Source organism: Mesoplodon densirostris, chromosome 14 (assembly GCF_025265405.1).
Source record: "Mesoplodon densirostris isolate mMesDen1 chromosome 14, mMesDen1 primary haplotype, whole genome shotgun sequence".
In the NCBI taxonomy this organism is placed as follows: domain Eukaryota; kingdom Metazoa; phylum Chordata; class Mammalia; order Artiodactyla; family Ziphiidae; genus Mesoplodon; species Mesoplodon densirostris.
In genome coordinates this window covers 80,617,241-80,629,201 of record NC_082674.1, presented here as the reverse complement: position 1 = coordinate 80,629,201, position 11,961 = coordinate 80,617,241, and the positions used below count along the sequence as shown (strand labels likewise).

The 11,961-nt window shown below is 57.7% G+C and overlaps 1 protein-coding gene across 1 annotated transcript; it reads right to left on the bottom strand.

The window, feature by feature from the left end:
* Positions 1-708: 708 nt before the first annotated feature.
* On the bottom strand, positions 709-8,470 carry SFTPB (surfactant protein B). The gene is made up of 10 exons (XM_060117546.1): positions 8,407-8,470; positions 7,718-7,845; positions 7,264-7,335; positions 6,778-6,903; positions 6,037-6,189; positions 5,741-5,824; positions 2,484-2,667; positions 2,166-2,326; positions 1,294-1,374; positions 709-771 (listed from the first exon to the last, which is right to left on the bottom strand). Exons 1-10 carry the CDS (start codon positions 8,468-8,470, stop codon positions 709-711), a joined length of 1,116 nt encoding a protein of 371 aa, XP_059973529.1.
* Between the last annotated feature and the right edge of the window lie 3,491 nt (positions 8,471-11,961).

Here is an 11,961-nt window from a genome sequence, read left to right as displayed (position 1 = left end):
AGAATGTGGCCTGGCCACAGGCACTCACTGCATTTTTAAAAAATGAGCGAAGAAATGAATAAATGACCTTTGTGTTGGGGTCTTGCTCTGGGGAGAATGATAACGTTGACCAAGTTTGCTCTCAGGGGCACTTCCCTGCCCGGAGGCACCTGGCACAGAGGCTGCTTCTGACCCACCCCTCCGTCCTAAGGACCTCTGACCGAATGACAGGGAGGGAGAGAGGGATGTGTCTCAGGAGTTGGGAGACAGGTGATGGCGGAGTTCCTGGCCTCTGAGGGGGTGTCATCTTCGGGCAGCAAAGTCTGATTTCCCCTGAGTTTCAGGAAAGGCTGGCCTTGGTCTAAACACATCCAAGACTGAAGAGTGCAGAGGGTGAGCTGTTCGGGGGAAGCCTCAGGCAGGCACGGAAGCTCCCCTGAGGGCTGGGCCGGGGCAAGGGAGCTGGGAGCTGGGCCTGGCGCTGAGCGCCACAGGGATTCAGGGCAGAGGGGTGAGCAGGGTTGAGAGAGGTCCTTCCGGGGACGGTGCAGCCAGGGTCCCTCCGGAGCCTCGAGTTTGGCCTGTGAGGAGGAGGATGGAGCAGCCAGAGTCAGTGGCTGTCTTTTCCCGCTTGGGGACAGAGAGGCTCCCCTCCTGATGGGAGGAGGACCTGCCCACACTCCCGTCAGCTGGGGGCCTGGACTCACCTGGCATGGCGTTGAGTTCTCATCAGAAGTGGGGTCTGTGGACACACTGGAGAGGACTCAACGGGGTCATGCACATCCCCACGGCCTGCCACAGGGACAGCATTAGGACCTGAGGCCTTGCACCCCCCCATTCCCAGCCCTGAGGATGTTAGGGAACCTCCTCCTGGAAGGGGGGACTCTCATTCCAACTGCCACCTGGTGGGAGCTCTGGATGTGACCTCGTGGACTCCTTGGGCCACTCCCTGAGCCACAGGCCTTCTGGGTTTAGAGCTGGAGGAGGTGGGATGCTTGCCCCAAGGCTCTCACTTGCTACCCTCCCATCAAGCACACACTGCTCAGTGAATGCCCCCCGTCCCAGAATGCACATCAAACCACACTCTCCCTTCCCATACTCCTCTTTTTCATTCTTTTGTGGCTTTCTCTTGACTTCTCTGAGACTGCCTTTTCTATAGTAAAACATGCGAGGGCGTGTCCCAGTTGGGGGCCTGCGCTCCTGAGGCTGCCCTGCACCCGGGGGAATGGGGCCCTTGAGGATCGTGGACCAGAGAGGGTGGGGGTCCTGGGAGCTGAGGAAAGTCCCGGGATCAGCTGGGAAGGGTGGGTGTACCTGGCAGGCGGTGCGGGCATCCCAGCCCCCGGCCACTAGGGTCTGCAGCTGGGGTGCGTGCTGCTCCACGAACTGCTGACACTGAGGAAGGAGACGGACACAGGGTGGGGTGGGCCCAGGGCAGGGCTCTCCTGCCTGGCTGTCCAGGCCTCCCCACTTAGATGGATCACTCCAGGGCTTCCCCGGACCTCGTGTAGGTCCAGCCCTCGTTCCCCACTGAGCAGCTATGGCTGTAAGACTGAACAAGCCGCCGTGGGCTGAAATGGGGGTTTCTACCAGGAAAGCCAGGGACATTGGAGGTGGAGGCACAGGGGCAGAATCTCATCGCCCTTTTCCCCCTCCCCCTAAATTTCAGTTCTGGAAGAATCCTAAAGCTCATCTGGTCTTGGAGACTTGACGTGATGGGCCGTAGGGAGTACCATGTGGAAAGCAGACTCCTGGGACGGGAGTCAGCGGGCTTGTCGCCCACTCTGAGTACCGGGACTCCAGGACTTCAGGCCCAGCCCTCTCCTGCAGGGGGGTTGGTCCCCACTGAGTCACACCGGAAGGAGGGTTGGTGCTGGGACAGGACTGGGACCCTGGAGAGACGGCCAGGCCCTCTCGGGCTCCAGCCAGCCCTGGCATTACTCATCTCCTGGTCCATGAGGGAGGCCTGCTGGTCCTCCAGAGCCCACGCCCTTTGTCCAGAGACAACTCCTGACCTCAGCGGGTTTTGACCTAAGTTACAGCGCCACCACTGTTTGACCCACGTCCTGTCTGCCTGTCTGAGCTCCTTAAGAGCGGGGGAAGTATCTCAGTGTATCTCTGGCTGGGAAGCCTTTCCTGGGCTCAACCCTCCACCACCGGCAGCCCCTGATGTGCCTGCCCCTCACCTTTTGCCTATCCAGCCAGGAGCCCAGGCAGGCCTGGCGCATTGCCTGTGGCATGGCCTGCTCACTGCTCTTCCCTGCCTGGGTGGTCACAGACATGCAGAGCTGGCACTCAGTGTCTTGCGGTAGCCATTCTCCTGGCAGGGACCCCAGAGCGGTGAGGGCTAGAGAGAAAAAACAGTCAAGGATGCCCTGCGGAGTATTCAGTTCCTGTCCTCACTGGCGCAGTGCAGGGGCACCTGGGAGGGAGAGGGTCGTGCAGCGCCAGGGTGGGGAGGGCTGAGAGTGGGCGATGGGCAGGGGCTGGGACTGCAGGCTCACCTGGGCCAGCGCCGTCCTCGCTGGAGCACTGGAGGATGAGGCCACAGACCAGATGGGGCAGCACGCGGTCCAACAGTGTGTTTAGCAGGATGACAACATAGTGCTTGGACAGGCACTGGCAGATGCCGCCCACCACCAAGGGTACCAAGTGGCACACGTGGGCCACAGTACTGGCCAGAGTACCCTGGGGCGGGGGCCGAGAGAGGGCAGGGTCGGACCTTCTCTTGAAAGACCTAGTCAGTGCCCAGCACTAGCTGGGTACTTTGTAGACCTTACCTTGTTCCCTTGGAGAACTATTATGCTGTTTACAGATAAGGACCCTGAGCATCACAGAGTCCAGGGGACTTGCCCAGAATCACTGAGCTGGTGCAAGAATCAGGCCATGGACCCACCTTTGACTTCAAAGAGTCTGGAATTGCTGAAATTCCAGAGTTGCCCAGAGAGGTGGGCATGGCCAAGGCCACATGGCAGCCTGGGGCAGTGGGAGAACCAGACCTGAGTCTTCTCCCTCCCGACCCGGCTATGCTGTGCTTCCCCGCTCCTCTCTGTGCTCCAGAGCCTGCGGTTTCAGGAGTCCCTGGGGGAAGCCAGGAGTTTCCCCACCTCACCCTTGATTCCAAACACAACCTGCCAGCTGAGGGGCAAGGAGAGGGGCGGCAGGCACGCTCATCCCTCCGCTCCCTTATTCATTCAGCTGAGAACTTACATGCATGAAATAAGCTACAAGGACATATTGCACATCTCAGGGAATATAGCCAATATTTTACAATAACTATAAATGGCATATAACCTTTCAAAGTTTTGTGAATCACTGTATTGTACACCTGTAACATATAATACTATACATCAACTATACTTCAATTAAGAAAAAAAGAACCTATATGCGGCAGGCTGGCCTGGGCCCTGCTCCTGCTTGCAACCCTCTGCTGTCCCCCAGCACCAGAAAGGCCGAGGAAGGAGTAGGCCAGAGGGACGTGTACTTCTCTGGGATGTGACACATTCCAAATGGCACATCTCACCAAATGTACCCATTTGCTTGCATCAGATCCCACACTCGGCCTCCCCTCCTGCTATGATGAGGTATCCCTGCTCTGTCAAAAGCTGGCCCATCTCCTTGTGCATTGGGTCCACCCCGCCCCCACCTGCACACGTGCTTCACCTCCGCATCCCCCTCTCTGTCCTGCCTCATTGCTCTTCCCTCCTGCCCATTGGTCTCTTAGCATGTGAACACGCTAAAATAGCTTCTCCCATTAAAAAGCCTCACTCCAGGACTTCCCTGGTGGCCCAGTGACTAAGGCTCTGTGCTCCCAATGCAGGGGGCCTGGGTTCCATCTCTGGTCAGGGAACTAGATCCCACATGCTGCAACTAAGAGTCCGCATGCCACAACTAAATTTCCTGCATACTGCAACGAAGATCCTGCATGCGGCAACGAAGATCCCACGAGCCGCAACTAAGACCCAGAGCAGCCAAATAACTAACTAACTAAGTAACTAAGTAACTAACTAACTAACTAAATATTTTTTAAAAAGAGCCTCACCCATCTCCCCTCCCCTTCCCAGAAAAACTTCATGAAAGAGTTGTCAATACTTAATGCTACACTTTGGTCCCCATAACTCCTCCAAAACAGTTCTCAAGGTCACCAGCATCCCCCTGGACATGTGTTGTCGATCTCTCAGCAGCTCTGGGGCCCGATGACTTCTTCCTCCTTGCTGAAATGTTTTCTTCTCTCAGCCTCTGTGACCCTCATGCCGTGGTGTCCCCACCTCCCTGGCTGTCCCTCCTCAGGTTCTTTCTCTGGTGTTTCCCTTTCCTTGGACCGGGCCTCCTTCTCCTCGACCTGGTCCACACCACGTCCCTGGATGATCCCAGCCGTTCCCTTGGATTTAAATCTTGTCTGTAGCCTCGACTCTCAGACTGATGTCTCTGGACCTGGCTGGGGGATCCGGCTGCCTACTTGTCACCTCCTCTTGCATATTGCACAGGAGTCTTGAACTCAGCACGGCCAGGAGAGAGCTCATGATTTTTCTGCCCAGACCTGTTACTTCTCAAATCTACTCACCTCAGCTGGGGGCCTTCCAGAGAACCCACTGCTCAAGCCAGAGTCCATAGCATCATTGCCGATTCCTCTCTCGTCCCCACTCCCCAGGTCCCGTCCATCGCCGAGTCCTGCAGAGCCCCCGTCCCAGACACGTCCCCAGTCCCCCTCCTAGCTCCACCCCCCCATTTCTGCAGTCAGCTCCTGCCTCTCATTTTTCACTCCCATCCGCCCAATTCATTTTTCAAACCGCAGGAGCTCGATCTTGCTGAAGTGTAAATGCAGTTATGGCCTCCCCCTGCCTGAAACCCGTCCACAGCTGTGAACCGCGTTCAGAAGAAGGCCCAGCGTTCCTTCACTCGGCTCCGGTGTTTCTCCCGGGCCCGCCGACCACTGTCCCCGAGCCCACCTGAGGCAGCCACACAGCTGACCAAGCTCGTTCTGCTCGAGGCCCTTTGCCTGTCGGTCCTTGTCATCCTCCAGGCCTCAGCTTAGTCATCACCTCCTCAGAGATGCCCCCTGACGACCATCCTAAATCTCCTCCCCCATCACTGTTCCTCCCCTCATCTGTTTTAACGCTCTGCTCTGAACTAACCATTACCTGAAAAAAAATCTCTCCCACTGCAATGCAAACTCAGGAGGGTGGGGACGCCCTCAGTGACCAGGCGGCCGTGCAGGCCCTCCTCTGGAAGGGCCAACAGGGCAGGGCCTCTCCTCACTTGGGCCCCATTTCAGGGCAGGGCCGTTGGGTGATGGTCACTACAGGTCTGGAAGACCCCAAGTTTGGGGCAGGCAGGGATGGAGTGTCCACCTGCGGAAATTCTCCTTTTGTAAAATGAAAGAACCTTTTCTACAAAGACGACTGAGATTCTTTTCTGTACTTTGACGCCTGGCACACTACCTGGCACACGGTCGGGGCTTCACAGTGGTTTTATTTCTGTTTGTTTTTTTCTCCCCCGTGGCTTGAGGGAGGTTAGTTTCCCGGACCAGGGATTGAACCGGCGTCACGGCAGTGGAAGTGCCAAGTCCTAACCACTGGACCGCCAAGAAATCCCCCACAGTCGTTGAACAGGCTCTAGGCCTGGCACCTACCAGGCCCAGCCTGAGTGCCAGGGTCCCTTGGGTGGGGTCAATGCAGCCAGCTGGCCCCTGGTGGGTGTATGAGGAGGGGTTGGGGGGGAAGCGGAGGTGTGGGTGGCCTCGTGGCCCCAGATGTCTCACCTTGGGAATCATAGCTTGGATCCGCTTCATCAGAGTCCTGCAGATCCAGCAGGTGGGAAGGGGGAGCCGCTGCTCGGAGAGACCCTGGGGGAGAGAAGCACGCGGGAGGCAAGCTGGACAGAAGGCTCCTCAGGGCTCTGCCGCACCCGACTCTCCTCCCCTTCCGGGTCCCCGCCTCCTGGTCCCGCACGGAGGCCCTGCCTGGAGCTGCTGGTCCCCTTCCCAACGCTGCCCCTCCCAGGCCAAGTGATGCAGGGCCTCGGCCATGGCCCTCGCTCCCTGGATCTCCATCTCACCTGTGTCTGCGGCCCGGGCCTCGCCCGGAGGGCCCCAGGCAGCACAGAGAGGACCAGCTTGTCCTGCAGGGGGCCTGACGGCTCTGGCTCCTGCCCTGGCTCTGGATGCCTGCATTTGCACAGGCCCAATTGCTCGCAGGCGGCCTTCGGGTTCTAGGGCACAACGCAGGGTGAGAAGGTGATTGGGGCGGGGGAGGGGACCACACTCCCCCTCCGTCTGGCTCAAGGACTCAGGCACCAGGTAACTGCCTTTAGGCCTGGAATGGGGGAAGCAGGCTGGTTTGGGGCTGTGGTTTAGGACTCTGTCGGGGTGGGAGAGGAGACCAAAGGCAGAGAGGGGGTCAAGTGGGGACTTTGGGGCACGTGTCTGGGAATGTGTGTGGACGAGTGTGAGTGTGGATGTTTGTGAGAATGAGTGAGCGTAAGTACGTGAGAGTGTGTTTGTCATGTGAGCGTGGAGACGGTGTAGGTGTCGCGTGAGACTGTGCGCAGTGAGTGTGTGACCGAGTGTTTGTCTGTGCGAAGGGTGTGAGGGTGTGTGCCGGCGCCTGAGAGCATGCAGGCCCACCGTGTACAGCTGAGTGGGAGGCGCTGTCACCTGGGTACAGGCCGAGGGGCACTGAGTTTCCTGCACCCCGTGTGGGCAGGGGGTGGGCTGCCACGTGCGGGGGTAACTCAGGGACAGGGTGGGCATGAAAGCTGTGCAAGAGGCAGGGTGGAGGCGAGGCGGGAGGGCCTCACCATCTGGCTCTGGAAGTGGTGGATGACCAGTGGCAAGTAGGTGTCCAGCATGTCGTGGCACTGGGACCCCAGCAGCTTCAGCGGGAAGATGTCGCACTCGTGCTCCAGGAATTCCCGTATCATGCTCTGGGAGGCAGGCGGGAGAGGGAACCGTCAGCCTGGCCTCTCTGAGGTCTGCCCCGCCTGAGCCCCTGGACACGGGGCCATCGCCCACCTGACTGGCCACCTTCACCCAGGGCCCTGGAGTTGGGAGGGTGCTAATGAGCCGCATACTTGGGCACAGGTGTGGCTGCTCCCCTCAGGAAAGGCCGTCTCTGGCTGTGCTACTGAGCTCACTTTCAGAGCCCTCTCCCGGCCAGGAGGTGCCTAGAGTCCCCCAGGGAAACCCAGGCATCACCCCCGAGCTGGAGATGGCTCCTTTAAGGGGCTAACCTCTTCCTTATCTCTTAATCCCCAAGCTTCAGTCCAGGGTCTGGGCCTCATTACCTGGGAAATGACCTCCATGACCATCTTGGTGAGAATGTGGGTGATGTTCTCACATTCCTGGCACAGGTCATGCTGAGGAAGAGGGCCCCAATTTGGGGCATGTGAGTGGAGGCCATGCTCCCAGCTCAGGTGGCTGAGGCTGACGGGGTGCTCCAAGACACAGGCGACTGCCCATGATCCCATCCCATCCCATCCCATCCTATCCCATCCCATCCCATCCCATCCCATCCCATCCCATCTCATCCCATCCCATCCTATCCCATCCCATCCCAACCCATCCCATCCCATCCCAACCCATCCCATCCCAACCCATCCCATCAATTCCATCCCTTCCCCCCATCCCATCCCATCCCATCCCCTACAGGGCCTCCAATCCCTCAGGCCCATCCAGAGCCTACCCAGGACCCTCTATCCCAAGACCTTTGGTCTCGGTGCATCCTTGGGTGGTACTCACAGCTTCCACGTGTCCCCAGACTTCCTGCAGGCAGTGTCCTAGGGCTCTGCACTGCAATGCTTGCTCCAGGCTTTGGCACCAGAACTCAGGGCCCTGGGCGCAGGCCAGGGATGAGGTGGTCCCGACAGCTGCTGTTTGGGGCCAGAGCAACCTTGGGATCCAAGCCACACCTGGCACCCTGGCCTCACCCAACCTCCAAACCCAATTTTACTGGGACGCATAACCGTTAAGCATGCTGGAGTCGGACGGCTCTGGGTTCTACCTGCCCGCTGTGCGACCTTGGACAAGCCCTGGAGTTTCTCTGAGTCAAAACCCCCTCATCTGGCTTCCCTGGTGGCGCAGTGGTTGAGAGTCCGCCTGCCGATGCAGGGGACGTGGGTTTGTGCCCCGGTCCGGGAAGATCCCACATGCCGTGGAGCGGCTGGGCCCGTGAGCCATGGCCGCTGAGCCTGTGCGTCCAGAGCCTGTGCTCCGCAGCGGGAGAGGCCACAGCAGTGAGAGGCCCGGGTACCGCAAAGAAAAAAAAAAAAAAAAAAAACCCTCATCTTTAAAAAGAGGCCAAGGTACAGACTGAGGATAACGCATGGGACAGGGCCAGGGCTCAGTAAGTGGTGGAGGAGGTCGTGATGCCCCCTCCACACCTGGCCCCGGGGTGACGAGTGGGGTGAGGAGAGGCTGCGGAGACTCACCAGTGCCCGGCCCACAGAGCGCAGGCAGCAGGAACAGCCACGGCAGCAGGTGCGAGCTGGCCATGTCTTCTCCACAGCCTGGACACCCTGCCTGGGGTGGGGCCCTTATAGCTGGGGGCTGGGGCGCGGGAGCCGAGCCCTGTGGGGGCAGCCGTGACCTCAGTGTTTGCCTGTGCCCTGCGGGGCCCTCCAGGTGCTTGGCTTTGATCCCCTCCTCTTCCCAGCAGTGACACTCCTGCCAGCTGCACGCCCCCACCCCCACCCCCCGGCTCCTGCCTGATGCCCGTCCTGCTCCCCTGGGAACCCCTGCACAGCCACATCCTATCCCCCATGGGCCTGGGCTCCCTCTAACCAGGGGGCTCTTGAGCCTTCACATCGGGTCCCATCTCTCTGGGTTATGGAAGGGAAACTGAGGCAGGACTGGGGCAGCCAGGGTGACTCCCCCCAACTCCCGTCTCCACCCCAGGCCTCTCAGCCCTCCTCTGCTCTTGAGCAATTGCTCTTAAGAGCTTCCTGCCTGCCTCTTGACCCAGGGCAAGCACCGGAGGGGCAGACTGGGAACCCTCCAAGGCCACCTACCCCGCCCCCATCCCCTTATCCTTTCCTCCAGAAAACTCCTCTAGTTCTATGAGAACATGGCTGGCATTAGTCGGAAGAGCATTTACATGATCCAAAGAAAAAAAGCCGAAGTGCTTCAAGAGTCTGAGCCAAGGGGCACAGCTTGTTCAGGAGGAAGAAACCTCTGCAGCTGCCAGGTCAGGCCCCCCCCACCCCAGGCAGCGCACACTCAAGGACAAGCTCTCCACCCCTGAGGGGCAGACGTGAGGGGCGAGAGCAGGGAGTCGGGAGCTGGCTCGTGGCCACCAGCGTGGCTGAGTCCTGGGGCGCCCTCTCCAGCGGAAGCTCACGGGCCCGGGCAGGGTGGGAATCGGCACCGATGGACTCAGGGTGGCCCAGTGACTCCCTCAAGGTCACAAGAGGACTCGGGCACTTTCTGTTGGCCTCAAGCCCTGGCTGGTATGACCAAGAGTGCGGTGTGTAAACGTGGGACAAAGATGGGGACCCCATGACTTGTATTCCGCCCAAGAAGGTGGGACAGGAGGTGCTTGTAGTTTAGTGAGTGTTAAACAAAGGAGCCGCGCGGGGCACACTCAGCGCGGCCCGAGCTGCAGGGGGCGGGGTCTGCGGATGGCTGCCTCTGGGGGCGTCGGTCAGGGCGTCTAACTGCTGTCATGGGGGCTTCGCATGGCCCCTGCTTCCTTCTCACAGCACAGAGCAGGCTGGTTCAGGAGGTGAGGCTCTGGTCCTCGCAGTCACTCAGGAAGCCAGGCCCCTCCCTCTGCCTGTTCTGTCCCCCAGGGCTCGGGGTCCTCCCCTGGATCCTCTGCATCTGGCCAGCAGGGCACAGAGAGAAAGAGGGGGAGATGGGGAGGGGAGAGTTGGGGGTCAGGCCTGGGAGTGACCTTCATTTCTGCCTCCAGTTCATGGGCCAGGATTCCATCACACTGTCCCACTTAACCGCGGGAGGGCTGGGGGACGTCATGTGCCCGTGTGCCCAGGGGAAAGCGACATGGAGTTGGACACATGGCGTCGTCTCAGATCCACCACACTGAACACAAAACTGTGTGTTCTGTGGGGTTTTCTGGATAGTGGGTCCATGGCTCCTGTCAAGTCCTCAAAGAGGGGTCAGTGTCTCAACACCCTTGAGAGCTGCCATCCACGGGGAAAAAATAAAGAAAACACAAAAAGCCAGCCGTTGACCAAGCTGCCCTGGCCTGGGGCAGGGGTGAGGACGTCTGCCTCGTGGTCCTTGGTTCCTCTTGTTCTCACACCAGTGTCACCACATTCCCTGATTAAAATGTGGCTCCTCAGTGAGGTGGGAGGAAGATGGACAGGCAGCTTGGGGTGAGTAGATTCAAACTAGTACATATAGGGCGGGTAAACAACAAGGCCCTACTGCAGAGAATAGGGAGCTATATTCAATCTCCTGGGATAAACGATAAGGGAAAAAATATAAAAAAGAATGTAGGGCTTCCCTGGTGGCGCAGTGGTTGAGAGTCCGCCTGCCGATGCAGGGGACACGGGTTCGTACCCCGATCCCGGAAGATCCCACATGCCGCGGAGCGGCTGGGCCCGCGAGCCGTGGCCGCGGAGCCTGTGTGTCCGGAGCCTGTGCTCCGCAACGGGAGAGGCCACAGCAGTGAGAGGCCCGCGTACAGCAAAAAAAAAAAAAAAAAAAAAAAGAATGTATACATGTGTATAACTGAGTCACTTTACTGCAGAAATTTACAAAACATAGTACATCAACTCTACCTCAGTAAAAAATAAATTTAAAAAAAGGAAAAGAGGGGCTTCCTTGGTGGCGCAGTGGTTAAGAATCCGCCTGCCAATGCAGGGGACACGGGTTCGAGCCCTGGTCCGGGAAGATCCCACATGCCACGGAGCAACAAAGCCCGTGAGCCACAACGACGGAGCCCACGTGCTGCAACTACTGAAGGCCTGTGCGCCTAGAGTCCGCACTCTGCAACAAGAAAAGCCACCGCGGTGAGAAGCCCACGCACTGCAACAAAGAGTAGCCCCTGCTCGCTGCAACTAGAGAAAAGCCCACACGCAGCAAGGAAGAATCAACACAGCCAATAAATAAATAAATAAATAAATTTATTTTTAAAAAAAAAAGGAAAAGAAAGACAATAAAATTTGGCTCTTCTCACGGGGCGTGGCTACAGAGAGAGCCTGCACAGATCTGCTGTACAGCCAGCTGTCCTCCTGACCCATCTATTTCCCACTGTTAATGAATAAAGGATCATCCTGAAGAGAGAAAAAAAAAAAAAGAAACATTCTGTTAGCCACCCCAAGATCTGAGAGTTTATTAACTTGAGTTTGTCCATAAGAGATGGCTCCCCTCCTGGCATGTGGACAATTAGACATTTCTGAGGGCCAGTTGCTTGTGACCAAGCTGCACACTTCATGCTTCCTGCCTAGTACTATGCCCACAGCCCACCACAGTCTACACTGCACACGCCTACTCTTGACTGTCCCCAGCCACCCTGTGTAGAAAGTGGGATAAATGTCCATCATAGTAAATAACCTAGGCACGTGTCCCTGAGGTACTGCAGGACCAGAATGCTCTGCATACAACTGGAAATGGTTAGGGACAGGGAAACAAAGAAATTGACCCTGTTGACCATTTCCTCCATCCTATGATGCAGGGAGCTTGACCCTGCTATGTTCCCATCACAAATCTGGGGAATGTTGCAATAGAGAGTAGGCAATCACTGGGCTTTTCCTGTGAGTTGCATAAACACTTGAAATTCCAACCCCCTTCCCTTTTCATCCAGGTGACCTAATTTGTCAAGTGAACTCAGGTTTACTATGTTCTGATCAGAAGTTGCCAGTTGGTGGATGGTTAGGGCTAGCAAATTTTATAAACTTCTTTCCTTTTTTGGTCAAGAATCTCAGGAAGTTCATTACCCAGCAGTAGAAGGGTCACATTTGGCCTTTGGATCCCAAATGTGGTAGGGAAATGGGGAATTCTTTCTTCCTTAGCATAAGCTG

Coding starts and splice junctions, on each gene's coding strand:
- SFTPB (XM_060117546.1), bottom strand. CDS start 8,470: ATGGCCAGCTCGCACCTGCTGCCGTGGCTGTTCCTGCTGCCTGCGCTC. Junction 7,846..8,406: donor GCTCTGTGGGCCGGGCACTG/GTGAGTCTCCGC, acceptor CCCAAACAGCAG/CTGTCGGGACCACCTCATCC. Junction 2,327..2,483: donor CGAGGACGGCGCTGGCCCAG/GTGAGCCTGCAG, acceptor TTTTCTCTCTAG/CCCTCACCGCTCTGGGGTCC.